Source organism: Mus caroli, unplaced genomic scaffold (genome assembly GCF_978045245.1).
Source record: "Mus caroli unplaced genomic scaffold, Mus_caroli_1 scaffold_19, whole genome shotgun sequence".
Taxonomy (NCBI): domain Eukaryota; kingdom Metazoa; phylum Chordata; class Mammalia; order Rodentia; family Muridae; genus Mus; species Mus caroli.
Window position 1 is genome coordinate 74,578,365 of NW_028227274.1, and position 12,471 is coordinate 74,590,835.

Below are 12,471 nucleotides of genomic sequence, written 5' to 3' on the forward strand. Positions count from 1 at the left end.
TTGTTCATGCAGCATCTCTTCTTGTACTTCAGATTTGCAGCCAGTTACTTACTCGGAACCTGCGTTCTGGTGTTCAATCGCATACTATGAACTAAACCAGAGGGTTGGAGAGACCTTCCATGCGTCACAGCCCTCGCTCACTGTAGACGGCTTCACAGACCCATCAAACTCGGAGAGGTTCTGCTTAGGCTTGCTCTCCAACGTTAACCGAAATGCCACTGTAGAAATGACAAGAAGGCATATAGGTATGTTTTAATTTCTTTGTGCGAAAAGGTGCAATTTACTCATAATACAGACAGTAGTATATAGTGTTCAACCAAAAGCTTGTATAGAAAAGCTCAGCTTCATCTCCACCCATGAAACCCTTTGGTATATTATTACAAACTTTTGTCTTCAACTTTATCTGTGTTGAGCACTCTTTGATAAATATGTGTAAAAATGACCTACTTGTTCAGTCTGTTAGTCACAAAAACCAAAAAGGCCATGTTGAGTCACCCGTCTTCATCCTCTTCTCCCAGTGATGTCATATATGATTGAGAGCACAATCTAGAGGCTTCAGTGTAGAATGCAGGGACTTCTGACAGTCCTGCAGTGCATCGTGGCCCTGTGTGAGGTCAGCATTACTTCCCAGTAATACTGAGGTGCTGCCTGCTGCTTCTTCACAGCAAAGTGGGGCAGTCTGGAGGCATCGCGCATAGGATTTAGAAGAGATGAGTGTAGACCTGATGTGGGAATTCAGGTCTTCTATTGTGCCAGACATTAAGAAACTTGTCAGACTGAAACACTCCCACTTGGTCCTGATTTAAGTTTGAAATGGTTATTTTTTTTTTATAAACCTTGTTTGCATTAATAGATTTGTTGTTTTAAGTTTTTATCTCAGTTTACACAGCTAATGTGGTAAATTTCCATGATTATAGTATGCATATACATAAATTGTCTGGGGAGCTTAGTATTTTTTAACCAACAAGGCAAAGAGTGTAAAACTACAGATAGCGAACATCACTGATCCCTTCTCCAACCTCAGCTTACTTCCGCCTCGTCGGGATCAACCATTTCCTCACCTGAAAAATGCCGTTGATTACCAGAAATTAATGCTGACACTGTAAATGGTAACAGCTAGAAAATGTATGGGTGGCTTTGTCTGAGCTTCTCAGAGCTTGTGACTTTGGACCATCTTGCTGAGGAGTTCAGACACCACTGCAGATACAGGCTGTGATAGCCTCCCTGACTTGACTTACACAGGTTTTTATTGTCCGTGTTTTTGTGTTTTAATGAGACCATTTTATTTTAAAGAATATTAGTAGTTTACTCTGCCCTTTTTCATGTCAACCAACTGAATTTTACTATAATTTTATCTTTTATATTTTTAAAAAAACTTTTGCTAGCTTATTATGTGATTTGGTCAGGGCATTATCTGAAAAGTCTACTTTTGTACTTACCTGCTCTCCCTCCCGCCCACGCACCTCCGTGCATGGGTGTTTCCAGGACTCTGTTTCTCAGGCACACTGCCCTCTGGGTATAGCCTCCGGCTTGAACCTCATCCTTCACTCAAAGCTCAATGCAAGATTGCTGTTTCGTGTAGTCTTTTTTTTTTTAAGATTTGTTTATTAATTATTAATTTATTAATTTATTTATTAAAGACACTGTAGCTGTCTTCAGACACTCCAGAAGAGGGCATCAAATCTCGTTATGGGTGGTTGTGAGCCACCATGTGGTTGTGGGATTTGAACTCGGGACCTTTGGAAGAGCAGTCAGTGCTCTTAACCCCTGAGCCATCTCTCCAGCCCCTCACATAGTCTTTAAGACAGCAGAATGGCAGCATCTCTGCTTATCCTCTCCCTGTGGTTTGCTGTTGGTTTGACTGATTATCCCCTCTGCCTCATAACGAAAGCAGCTGTGCTGCTACTTAGGAAAGTCTGTTAACCTAGTGTGTGTTTGCACTGCAAGTAGGCGGTTGCGTAGCAGGGTGGACATGATCTTTTTTTTAATTTTTTTAAGTCTTAACTTAGTGGAAAATTTGCCCAGTCATTAGTTAATTTACTCAAAATTAACTCAATTTTTAAGTAATTTTAAAACAACAGGTAATTTAAATGAAACCATCTCATTACCATATACTTTCCTATATCATTGAAATATTTTTATGAGCATTACTTTGAAAAGTCAAAATTATTGTTAAAAATCCTAGAGAAAGATGCAATGCTGTGGTATATTTTGGAATTGCAGTTGAGGAAAGCATGACTGAGCGAAAGTCATGGAAATGCCTCAGAACGGGTTCTGCATGATGTGCAGGCCCACGGGAGAGAGCCAGCCTTCCGAAGCTAATCACCTGTGCTTTGTTTTAGGAAGGGGAGTGCGCTTGTATTACATAGGTGGGGAAGTGTTTGCTGAGTGCCTAAGTGATAGTGCAATCTTTGTGCAGAGCCCCAACTGTAACCAGAGATACGGCTGGCACCCTGCAACAGTGTGTAAGATCCCACCAGGTATGGATTCAACCCTGTAAATAAACCTCTCATCTCACTTGCTTCATTAACTTCACTAGTTGCTCCTGGCTTTAGGAATTAGGAGCTGATTTGCATGCTCATTCTAAAACATGGATCCTTTTAAAAATATTTTTTCATAATGTATTTTACTGTTTCTCAATTTTAGGCTGTAACCTGAAGATCTTCAACAACCAAGAATTTGCTGCTCTTCTGGCTCAGTCTGTCAACCAGGGTTTTGAAGCCGTTTATCAGCTAACCCGAATGTGCACCATAAGAATGAGTTTTGTGAAGGGCTGGGGAGCGGAATATCGGTATGACTTCCCCGCTCGTTTCTAGTTTGTTCACTGTGATTATTTTTATTCTCTTCTTTGCATCTTCTGTAGTTCATGTATGTCTGTTTTCAACAGATCTTTATATAAAATAATAAAAGAAAGAGGGCTAAGTATATATACTCAGTTGGTGGAGTGCTTGTGTGTCCTGTGTGAGGTGCTGGATTTAATCCTTGGAAACACATAAGCCAGGTGTTGGGATGTGTCTGGGAGTTCATGGCCATGCATGAATTGCATGAGGCCTGTAGATAAGAAACTTGAAATGACTGTATTATAGAAGAGAAGACTAAATTGGATGTAAACAGGTACTTTATGAAACCAGAGGTGTCTACTTTGTGCTCAAGGGAAGTTTCCTGATTGGAATGGCACGAGACTTGGGTTCTAGAGGATACATGGAGGGTTTCAGGAGATAGGAAAGGAAATGTCAGCCTGGCAGCAGAGCAGCCCTTTGATTAGGAGGAGGATGAAAGTAAGATTGAACAGTTCAGTTGAGAACAGCTGAGTGTAGCCCCCTCACCTCTGGTCTCACTCTGCATTCCCCAGGCTGCTGGTGTTAGTGTACTGTATCTCCCAGCCTGCTACACATGCAAGCGTGGCAGAAATTCTCGTGTGTAGAAAACCAGACGCCTGTACTTGGAAGTTGGCTAGAGCATACTGAAAACCCAGGCATCTACTGGGTTGATAGCATGTGATAAAGAGCACTGTATATATGCTTAGGCACTGAGCTTCCCTTACAGTGCTTTTAATTATGTGTATATCGTGTGTATATATGGGTCTGTGCTTGTGTGAATAACAGTGCCCGAGAAATCCAGAGGAGGGTTGTAGATCCCCTAGAGCTGGAGTCACAGGTGTTTATGAGTTGCCAGGTGTGGGTCCTGGTAACTAAACGTGGTCCTCTAAAAGAGCAGGGCATACTCTTACCTGCAGAGCCATCAGCCTCTTGGGTATCTAGTCCTAAATTCTATTGGGCATGAATTGTTTAGAGATGGAGAGCTGATAATGGCCTTTTATCATGATTGAAGAATATCATGTTGAAGAAGCAAAAGTAAATGTATTGACTGACTCTGTGTAACAAATGAGATAGAGCTAAGTCCAGTGTCGGAGAATAGGGTAACAAAATGTTCTGTGATCCAGGGAGTAGGCAGTGGCCCCTTTGTTAAAGCACTAGAAGGTTTTAATTTTGCTTTTTAAACTAGAAGCCTGAGGGATGTTACTGACAAGGATGTTGCTTATTGTGTGTCTTAGAGAATTTTAGCTTCAAGTCTTAACATTGTATGGCAAGGATTTAGCTTGGGTCAGCAGACTTTAAATTTGAGCCTTGTTCCAGTTAGGTTTCATTGATACGTGTAAAAGTAGGGCGCCATATGTGTCAGTTTACTTGGGGCAATCTTTTCTGGTTTTTGTCTCTCCTTCCAGCCTCATTACTAAGTAGTACCTAAATTTTCTCCTATAGGTGTATCATTTGAGGTGTTAGTTAAATAATAGTATCAGTAGATTAATTTAACTTCAGAAAAAAAGGATGTTTTTGTAAATCTTTCAAAAAGATGGAATTCTGGGGAGATGGCTCAGTTGGTAGAGCTCAAAAATTGGCAAGTACAATGACTTGAGTGTGAAGCTCTAGCACCCAAAAGAACCAGCCATGGCTGTGAGTGTCTATAACACCATCCTGGGTGGAGATGGGGTGCTGGGACTGAGGAACTGAGGCCCGGGGACAGATGGATTCTAGGAGCTTGCTGGCCAGCCAGCCAGTCAGTCCAGCTAGAATAGCGAGGGAGCTTCAGGTCCAGGGAGTGACCCCAACTCAAGGAAACGAGGTTAAGTTGAGGAAGACACCCAGCTCCCTTCTGGCTTCTGTGTGCACCTGTAAACATACATATGTGCCACACATAAATAAAATTCTTGAAAAAGGACCAAACTCACTAGTTCATTTTTAGCAGTAAATGTCAACCATTTTAAAATTAATAACTATATACACAAAACTAATACTTATTCTAAAGAAATAGATTTTATTTTATACAACCTTCTAGTTTCCTAATTGTTTTTGTGTTCTTTCAAACAGGAGGCAGACAGTAACAAGTACTCCTTGCTGGATTGAACTTCATCTGAACGGCCCTCTGCAGTGGTTGGACAAAGTATTAACTCAGATGGGATCCCCTTCAGTGCGATGCTCAAGCATGTCGTAAACCCATCAAAGACTCGCTGTAACAGCTCCTCCGTCGTAGTATTCATGTATGATCCCGTGGACTGTTTGCTATCCAAAAATTCCAGAGCAAAAACAGCACTTGAGGTCTCATCAGTTAAAGCACCTTGTGGAATCTGTTTCCTGTATTTGAATATTAGATGGGAAAATTAGTGTCTAGAAATGCCCTCCCCAGCGGGGAAAAAGAAGACTTAAAGACTTAATGATGTCTTGTTGGGCATAAGACAGTATCCCAAAGGTTATTAATAACAGTAGTAGTTGTGTACAGGGGATGTGTCCAGACCCAGTATTGCAGTACTATGCTGTTTGTATACATTCTTAGTTTGCATAAATGAGGTGTGTGTGCTGCTTCTTGGTCTAGGCAAGCCTTTATAAAATTACAGTATCTAATCTGTTATTCCCACTTCTCCGTTATTTTTGTGTCTTTTTTAATATATAATATATATATCAAGATTTTCAAATTATCATTTAGAAGCAGATTTTCCTTGTAGAAACTAATTTTTCTGCCTTTTACCAAAAATAAACAAACTCTTGGGGGAAGACAAGTGGATTAACTTGGAAGTCCTTGACCTTAATGTGTCCAGTGGATCTTAGCAGTCGTTCTTTTGTGATCCTTTTCTCCTGAGTTGCATTAGAAGGAAACCTTACTGGAACCGTCCAGGCTCTTCATCCCATTCCTGTTCTGGTTCAGAGCAGTGCAGCATAATGACATCGTGGGAAATAGTTGCACTGACGGCTTCTGGGTTAGTTGTTTCTGAGTCCAGTAAAGGTTTGTGTGGGCACTAAGTCCTTTTGTCAAACAACCAGACGTCAGCAGATGATAACTGATGTGTATAACCAGTTGTTCTGTTGATTAACTTTTGTCTCAAACATGCACAGGTGGCAGTATAATTATTTTCAGGGCTATTCTAGAGTCATCTCAGTCTGTTTCCTTCTTCCAAAGCCAGTCTAATAATAAAGTACCTTTCTGTAAAGGCAGCCGACCTTTTGCCTCATTTCACTTTTACTACCAGGTTGTATTACAGAACAGACCTTTTGTAAATGTGTTAGAGTGACGCTGAGGTCTTGTCAGCAGATAGGGCCATCTGTTTTTAAAGTGTATTGTATGTAATTTATAAATAGAATGTTATTTTACCTACCTTCAAAGGTTTAAATATTGTGAGCTAAGCCATTTAGCAAGATTTCTAGCCCGCAGTTAGCTGTGGACTTAGCTCTTCCTGACTTACCCTGGGTGTGTGGTTTGCTGACCTTCAGCTCTGCAGGAAGGAGATCCCAGCTGTCCTTTGGTCCCTCCCTCCTGCAGCACACGACAGTCATGTCCAGTGTTGACTCCTTTCTCGTTTGCAACTCCGTACAAATGCCTGGTCTCCTTTTTGTAAACTTTCATATTTTTGCAGACAAATACCTTTGGTACTTACTCTTTGAGACCATACTCACATGTATGTACAGTAATCATTTTTGATGCTTTTCAACATTGGTTGTTTTCTATTTGATATTTCTCATTTTCCTATATTTGTGTTTGTATGTTATGTGTTCATGTAAATTTGGTATAGTAATTTTTATTCAAATATTTATTGTTCACCTGTTAATGTGCCATGAACTTCCTTAACTTTTGGGTGAAGGTGAACAAGATAGCTATAGTTCCTGCCTTTGCTAAGAGCAGTTGGTTTAACCCATACTCAAGTGTCTGCATAGGAGGTAAACAGGGTATATCTTGAGAATGGCAGAGACGATGCTTTTGGTAGGATGTTGGGAAGGCATCTGGAGAGTGATGTGTAAGCTAACCCCTGACCTAGGAAGAGAAAGCCATGTGAAGAGCCAAGGGCAATTTAACACTGCTGGGACAGCATCAGCATCCAGAGGCTCAGGCTCATAGAGACTCACTGTCAGGTATCATGATTGTGCACACACCTGCACACACCCACACGTGGCGATGACATGCGTGTTCAGTTTAGAATTTGTTGAAGGTGGGACTGCTTTGTGACAGGCTGCTTCTGTCATCTCACTGTAATCTATTTCTCAGACCATGTACAGCTTTCTTGCACCAGGTCAGTGCCACTTAATTTAACAACTCCCGTTACGTAAATGCTCACCAGTCTGGAGCCGCCCTGCTTGCTTCTGGACTTGTTGCTGCATATCTATTGGCTGTCACCGCTTCCCTTCCGCTGCCCACCTGGTGATAGAGCTGTTGCCCTGTGCATTATTGCTGTTGAGCCTGCTGGAGATCCTTGTACATAAAACTGCCCCTTCTCTGGGAGTTTCCACAGCCTGGAAAACTTGAGCTGTTGGGACAGTTCTGGGGCAGAGGGCAGCTTTGAAAGTGGTAGGAGGTTATCCGACATGTTAAAGTGTTGCCAACAGTAAGACACAGCTCCTTGGTTGGGGTTCAGGAGTAGGTTTTCTGTACCACCGAGCGTGGACATGTCACCGTGTAAACTCATGTGAAAAGAATTCAGTGCTTACCTTTGCTTTTCACCGGAATGCTGTGGGCATGCGCTACTGTCGCCCAGATTTTGTTGATTTCACCTCTTTTGCAAGACTGATTTTTGTTCCATATGATTCCTACGGCCTCTCTTGGTTGATTTGTATTGATTTAATTTCTCCACATTATTTAGCATCATGTCTCAGCAGTAATTTGAAAGCCTTTCTACCAGATTCAAACATTTGGTTGGATTAGGCCAGTCTTTGGAATGCCACTAAACTGGGCTCTGACTTAAGGACCCTTTCCTGCTAGGGTCTGAGCCACACCAGTTACACTTACTATCCATCATTATATACATTTAGTCAGCATAGTTTCTGCCTGTTGTTTACCCAGCCACTGTGATTCTGGGACCACGTCCTGGCTCTGGAGTTGGGCTTAGTCCTGTGAGAGTTCCTGTTGTTTTCAGGGCCTGTGACTTTGCCAGAAGGAATTTGTGTATGTTTTCTTGAGAGCTGAATCTTCTAATGGTGTACATATATGTATGTATATGTACAGAGTTCCTTCTTTGTTTCTTTAATTTCACCTTCATCATGCCTTGGTTGTCAGTTCATCCCGACTAAGAGTCCAAGTGGAAGCAGTCAGGCTGGTTGAAGTCAAAGAAAGCAGATGTCCATTTGCCTTCCCTACCTCTGCCAAGAGCTGCCCATATGTATTTTTAAGCCCTCCCCCCTTTTTTAAGATTAACTACTTGGAACAGTTGTTCTCTTAGGTGTCCTCTTTGCTGGAGAGTAGTTGGTTTGGCGGTGAGGTATAAAGTAAGGAGACAATCTAAGTTGACCCTTCCAGCTTGCCTGTGTGTTCCACCTCTCTGTGCAACTGTCTCAAGTATGTCTTCACAGGCAGCCAGGGGCCTTTCCTCATACTGTGGCTTAAGGCTTTCGTGTCCCGTTAGCTCAGACTTATTACTTGTCATGCTTTTGCCTGAGCACCTTGCTAAACCCAGGCTTCCTTGCACCTTATCCTCTCCAGTCAATCAGCTCTGTTTTTTTCTGAATGCATTCTGTATTCTTCCCTTAGTGCGGTGCATTTCCCTGCAGGCAAGCTAGTATTGTTCATTCCTGGACCGCTGTTGGAGTCTTTCAAATGACTCTGGAATTTTTGCCCAGTTAAAATGTCCTTGTGACTGACAAGTAGCAAACTGTCAACATTATTTATCATAGTTTAGATGGTAACAGCATCTCCATCACAGTTTGGGGACAGTCTAGATCAGCGGTGTGACCCTTTAGTACAGTTCCTCATGTTGTGGTGATCCCCAGCCATAAAATTATTTTATTGCTACTTCATTACTGTAATTTTTCTACTGTTATGAATCGTAATGTAAATATCTTTGTTTTTTGATGGTCTTAGGTGACCCCTGTGAAAAGGTTGTTTGACCACCCCTCCCCCAAGGGGTTGCAACCCACAGGTTGAGAAACCACTGTTGTAAAGTGTCCGATTTACTCCAGTCAGAGTGATGGTGGTCTGTGGTCTGCAGAGGTAGACGTCTGCCGTCGGCTCCTCTTCTGTTTTCCAGCTTGTTTGATTATTTTACTTGTTCAGACTACCTTTTGTCCAGGGAGATTGAGGGACAAGTTACTTCTTGGAATATAGTTTATGTGTTTAAATACTTGGAGCCAGAAAATGCTGAGTTAATCTCATGAGTGCTTTTGCGATAAGAACTGGCCTCATGTGTTATATCTTGAATAGAGACTTTTACCTTGGCCATTATAGCTACTTATATACATGAGAGTTGCCTCAAACATTTTAGTTTTAGCGTATATGATATGTGTGTGTGTTTAAGTGTACACACATGTACCCTCAGAAAACAAACAGTGGGGTTATCTTAACAATGATGAAAGATACATTGTTTAAATCTCAGATCTCAGTAAAGAGATCCCATTTGCTTGTAGACTCATGACACAATCAGTGTATTTAAAATGAAATTACCAGTCCTTATTTGACAGTTCAGCTGGTATGCTGGTGTTCAGGCACTGTGGTGAAAATCATAAGAAATAAATTACCACCAATAAAGCTTTCCATATACCTCATCCCTAAACTACACCCAGCGCTGAGGGTTAACTTGAAAATCTGTTCTTCATTTGTGTCTCCCCATGAAATCCCAGAGACCTGGGAAGGACCTCTATGAGGTCAGAGTCCCACACCTAATGCTACTCTAAAGGAGGGTAGTAGTTCAGGCCTGTCTTGGCAGTGAACTACCAAGGAATGGTTTCCCAAGACTTCTTGGAACCTCTGTATCCTAACCACCTACATGTTCATTGCTAGCTTCTGAGTTTAGAGTGGACCCTAGATTTCACAAATGCTAGAGATGTAGGATCCCTTGGGAAAAGGGGTGTTTTCCGGTTTGCTATTTTGGGATGGAAGGTAAGGGTTTGCACCTTTTTTTTGTCTTGGAGTAATTTTTAAACAACCAAAAGAGATACAAAGCTTTAGCGTGTTGGAAAACGCTCTGATTAGTGTACTCCTTCCAAGCCAGCTGTAACCCTTCCTCTCTCTGGCTTTAAGGCTCCTGGCTGGTTGCAGTGTTAAACACTAAGTAACTTTATGTTTCTAAGGCTGTATTAAATTGTGCCCTTCACAGTGTTGTGTCATAGGGGGTTGGCTTTGGGGAGCTGAGAAGAAACCTGCCTTGAAGGGCCAGTGCCTAGCTGGTGCACACTTGTCCTTGCCTCTGTAGGGTGGTGGATTATTGGCTTGTAGAGGTAGTTTACAGAGATTGGTTTAAATCACGAGAATAATTAACCAACCTCTGGCCTCTGAACCATGTATGCACATATACTGATCCAGCCCATTTCTTGGTAAAATGCAGAACTCAGATTGGGCACACGTTAGACCAGCTTTACCTTCAACTTCATTTGCGCTTTTATTGACTCTAACATAAGGTGTGAGTATTTGACTTTCTTTGTTGGTGGCAGTGATCTGTAACACTCAGCACTTTCTAGGTGAGCTAAACCAAGAAAATCCACAATGACTGGCTAAGGCTGCAACTTCATTGGAAGCCAAGTGAAAAAGCATCAGAGAGTGCCTCCTGCCTCAAGGCTGGCCTTCCTGGGAGCTCAGTACACAGTAGTTTGGCTCTGGGCCTCTGCAAGGGCCTTCAAGCTTGGCTGTCCTCATACGAAATTAGAATGTGGAAGTAGTTGGCTTTGAAGGTTTTCACATTTAAAGGGATATAAAGCGATACATGAAACTAGAATACTCATTTAGCTCAGAAAATCTCAACACGTGGTAGGTAAGATGCTATGTAACTTACGGGAACGGGAGACTCGGGACGTCTTGTCTGAGAGTGGGTTTCAAGAGTGAAGTCTGATACACTACCACTAAATGTACTTGGTCTTTCCCAGCTTTTCTAGCTGGTGAGCCAGTTTGGAGGAAGTAGCCTTTAGCAAGAGAGCTACAAGTGCGTTGTCCTTAAGGAGCCTTGTGTACACAGACGTTCTTTTCTCTGCACATGTCAAGGGAAGACAAGGGTCCCAGATATGCAATGCTAAGTGTCAACCAAAGTGAGTCCTAGGGGTCCTGGGAACAGTTGTCCCCTTGGTTGTCCTCAGGACTCATACTGATGTCATCCTAGCTGATAACTGTGTTGGGTTATCCCATGGCTGTCAGCATTTTTAGGACTCAACCTATGTGTTCTGTAATCATTCATTACTGTGGATGCAACCGAAGATTTACAATAAATAACACAAAGAACAATGGGGTTGAGTATGGAATGAAAAGAGGCAACAAGCTAGGGATGATCTGTGTAGGTGTAAGTACACTTTGTGTCCTTCCTTAGGAGTTCTTGTAACAGAAACAGTGTGAAACTATAGATGTCTTCTCCTATAAGGGAAAAAAAACATGGTGTTTGATGCTTTGGTCTCTTATTTCCCAGTCTGTCCTGCTTAAGAAGCCAGAATGTGGTTTCTATTTGGTGGATGCTGTCTTAAAATGACTAAATGCGTCACCCGGAAGGAGTCAGTTTCCCTGTGCAGTTGGAGCCGTTTGCTCTCAAGTCTTCTGTCCTCCTCTCACGGCGCTCACCAGCTAGGCTAATCTCAGGAGACAAGGGATGTTCTAAGACGCCATGGACTTAACAATGCTGTTTGGCAGACATAAACCCTGTTCCTGCTCTCTGGTGGTCCTCAGTGGCTGATGCAGCGCGCTGTGATGGAGATACTAAAACACGTGTGTTATTTGTAAGTCTTCTCTCAGTGATTGTCAGACAACTGTGGTGTGTGTGTGTGTGTGTGTGTGTGTGTGTGAGAGAGAGAGAGAGAGAGAGAGAGAGAGAGAGAGAGAAACAGTGAGCTGAGGCTTTATTATAGCTGGTTTCCAGTTAAAATTGTGAAATATGTATTTCTTGTCCACACCAAATATTTCAGTCTATTTAATGTATTAAAGAAATAGTTCTGCTTAAGAAAATGTTGCTTAAATGTTCTGTGATTTCTGGTGCATTTTTATACCGATCTGTGTGTGTGTCTGTGCATTCACTTTCTGCCTTTGCTCTCTGTGTTAACTGTCCTGTTGCCCTCGGAAGGTGGACACTCTTCCTAGCATTAAAAAGAAACATTTGAGTTATTTACCTGTCATTATGGGATCCAATTTGTTTTGATTTGGGTATAAGGTGGTCTTTCCGAGATGATTACATTTTGGTATCTACTGTCTAAATTATGTGAATGCAAAAGGAAAAAGGGATTTTGTATATGTACAGGTATATTCTTAAGTGTATGTCTTTTGTTTTTTTAATTTGATGTGGCACACACGGACTTTGCCTGTGCCTTTCTCAGACATAGGCCCTCCTTACCCAAAAGCACTGCACAGTGTTAGTTACATGTTTTAATTCCAGTTTGCTTATGGCCAGTTAGTGATAATAGGCAACATTTATGTTTTAAACAAACATAATGAAATTCAAGCTTATCCTGTAAATATACTTAACAACACCACATAACAGTGTTTGTTGTTTTGTTTTTTAAGGCCTTGAAAAGAACTAGAGACCTAATC

At 41.8% G+C, this 12,471-nt stretch overlaps 1 protein-coding gene across 5 annotated transcripts in view; it reads left to right on the plus strand.

Annotated features, from left to right (window-relative positions):
* Smad2 (SMAD family member 2) overlaps window positions 1–12,059 on the plus strand; it is a 64,936-nt gene extending 52,877 nt beyond the window's left edge. For 3 of the 5 annotated variants that reach the window (XM_029471809.2, XM_021150250.3, XM_029471808.2), the window contains 4 exons: window positions 33–245; window positions 2,343–2,480; window positions 2,647–2,791; window positions 4,869–12,059. In XM_029471809.2, coding sequence (XP_029327669.1) covers window positions 33–245; window positions 2,343–2,480; window positions 2,647–2,791; window positions 4,869–4,992 — 620 coding nt within the window. In that variant the 3' untranslated portion in view covers window positions 4,993–12,059. The remainder of the gene's footprint in view (window positions 1–32; window positions 246–2,342; window positions 2,481–2,646; window positions 2,792–4,868) is intronic. The other 2 variants (XM_085833578.1, XM_021150251.3) reach the window with 1 other exon arrangement.
* The last annotated feature ends 412 nt before the right edge of the window (window positions 12,060–12,471 follow it).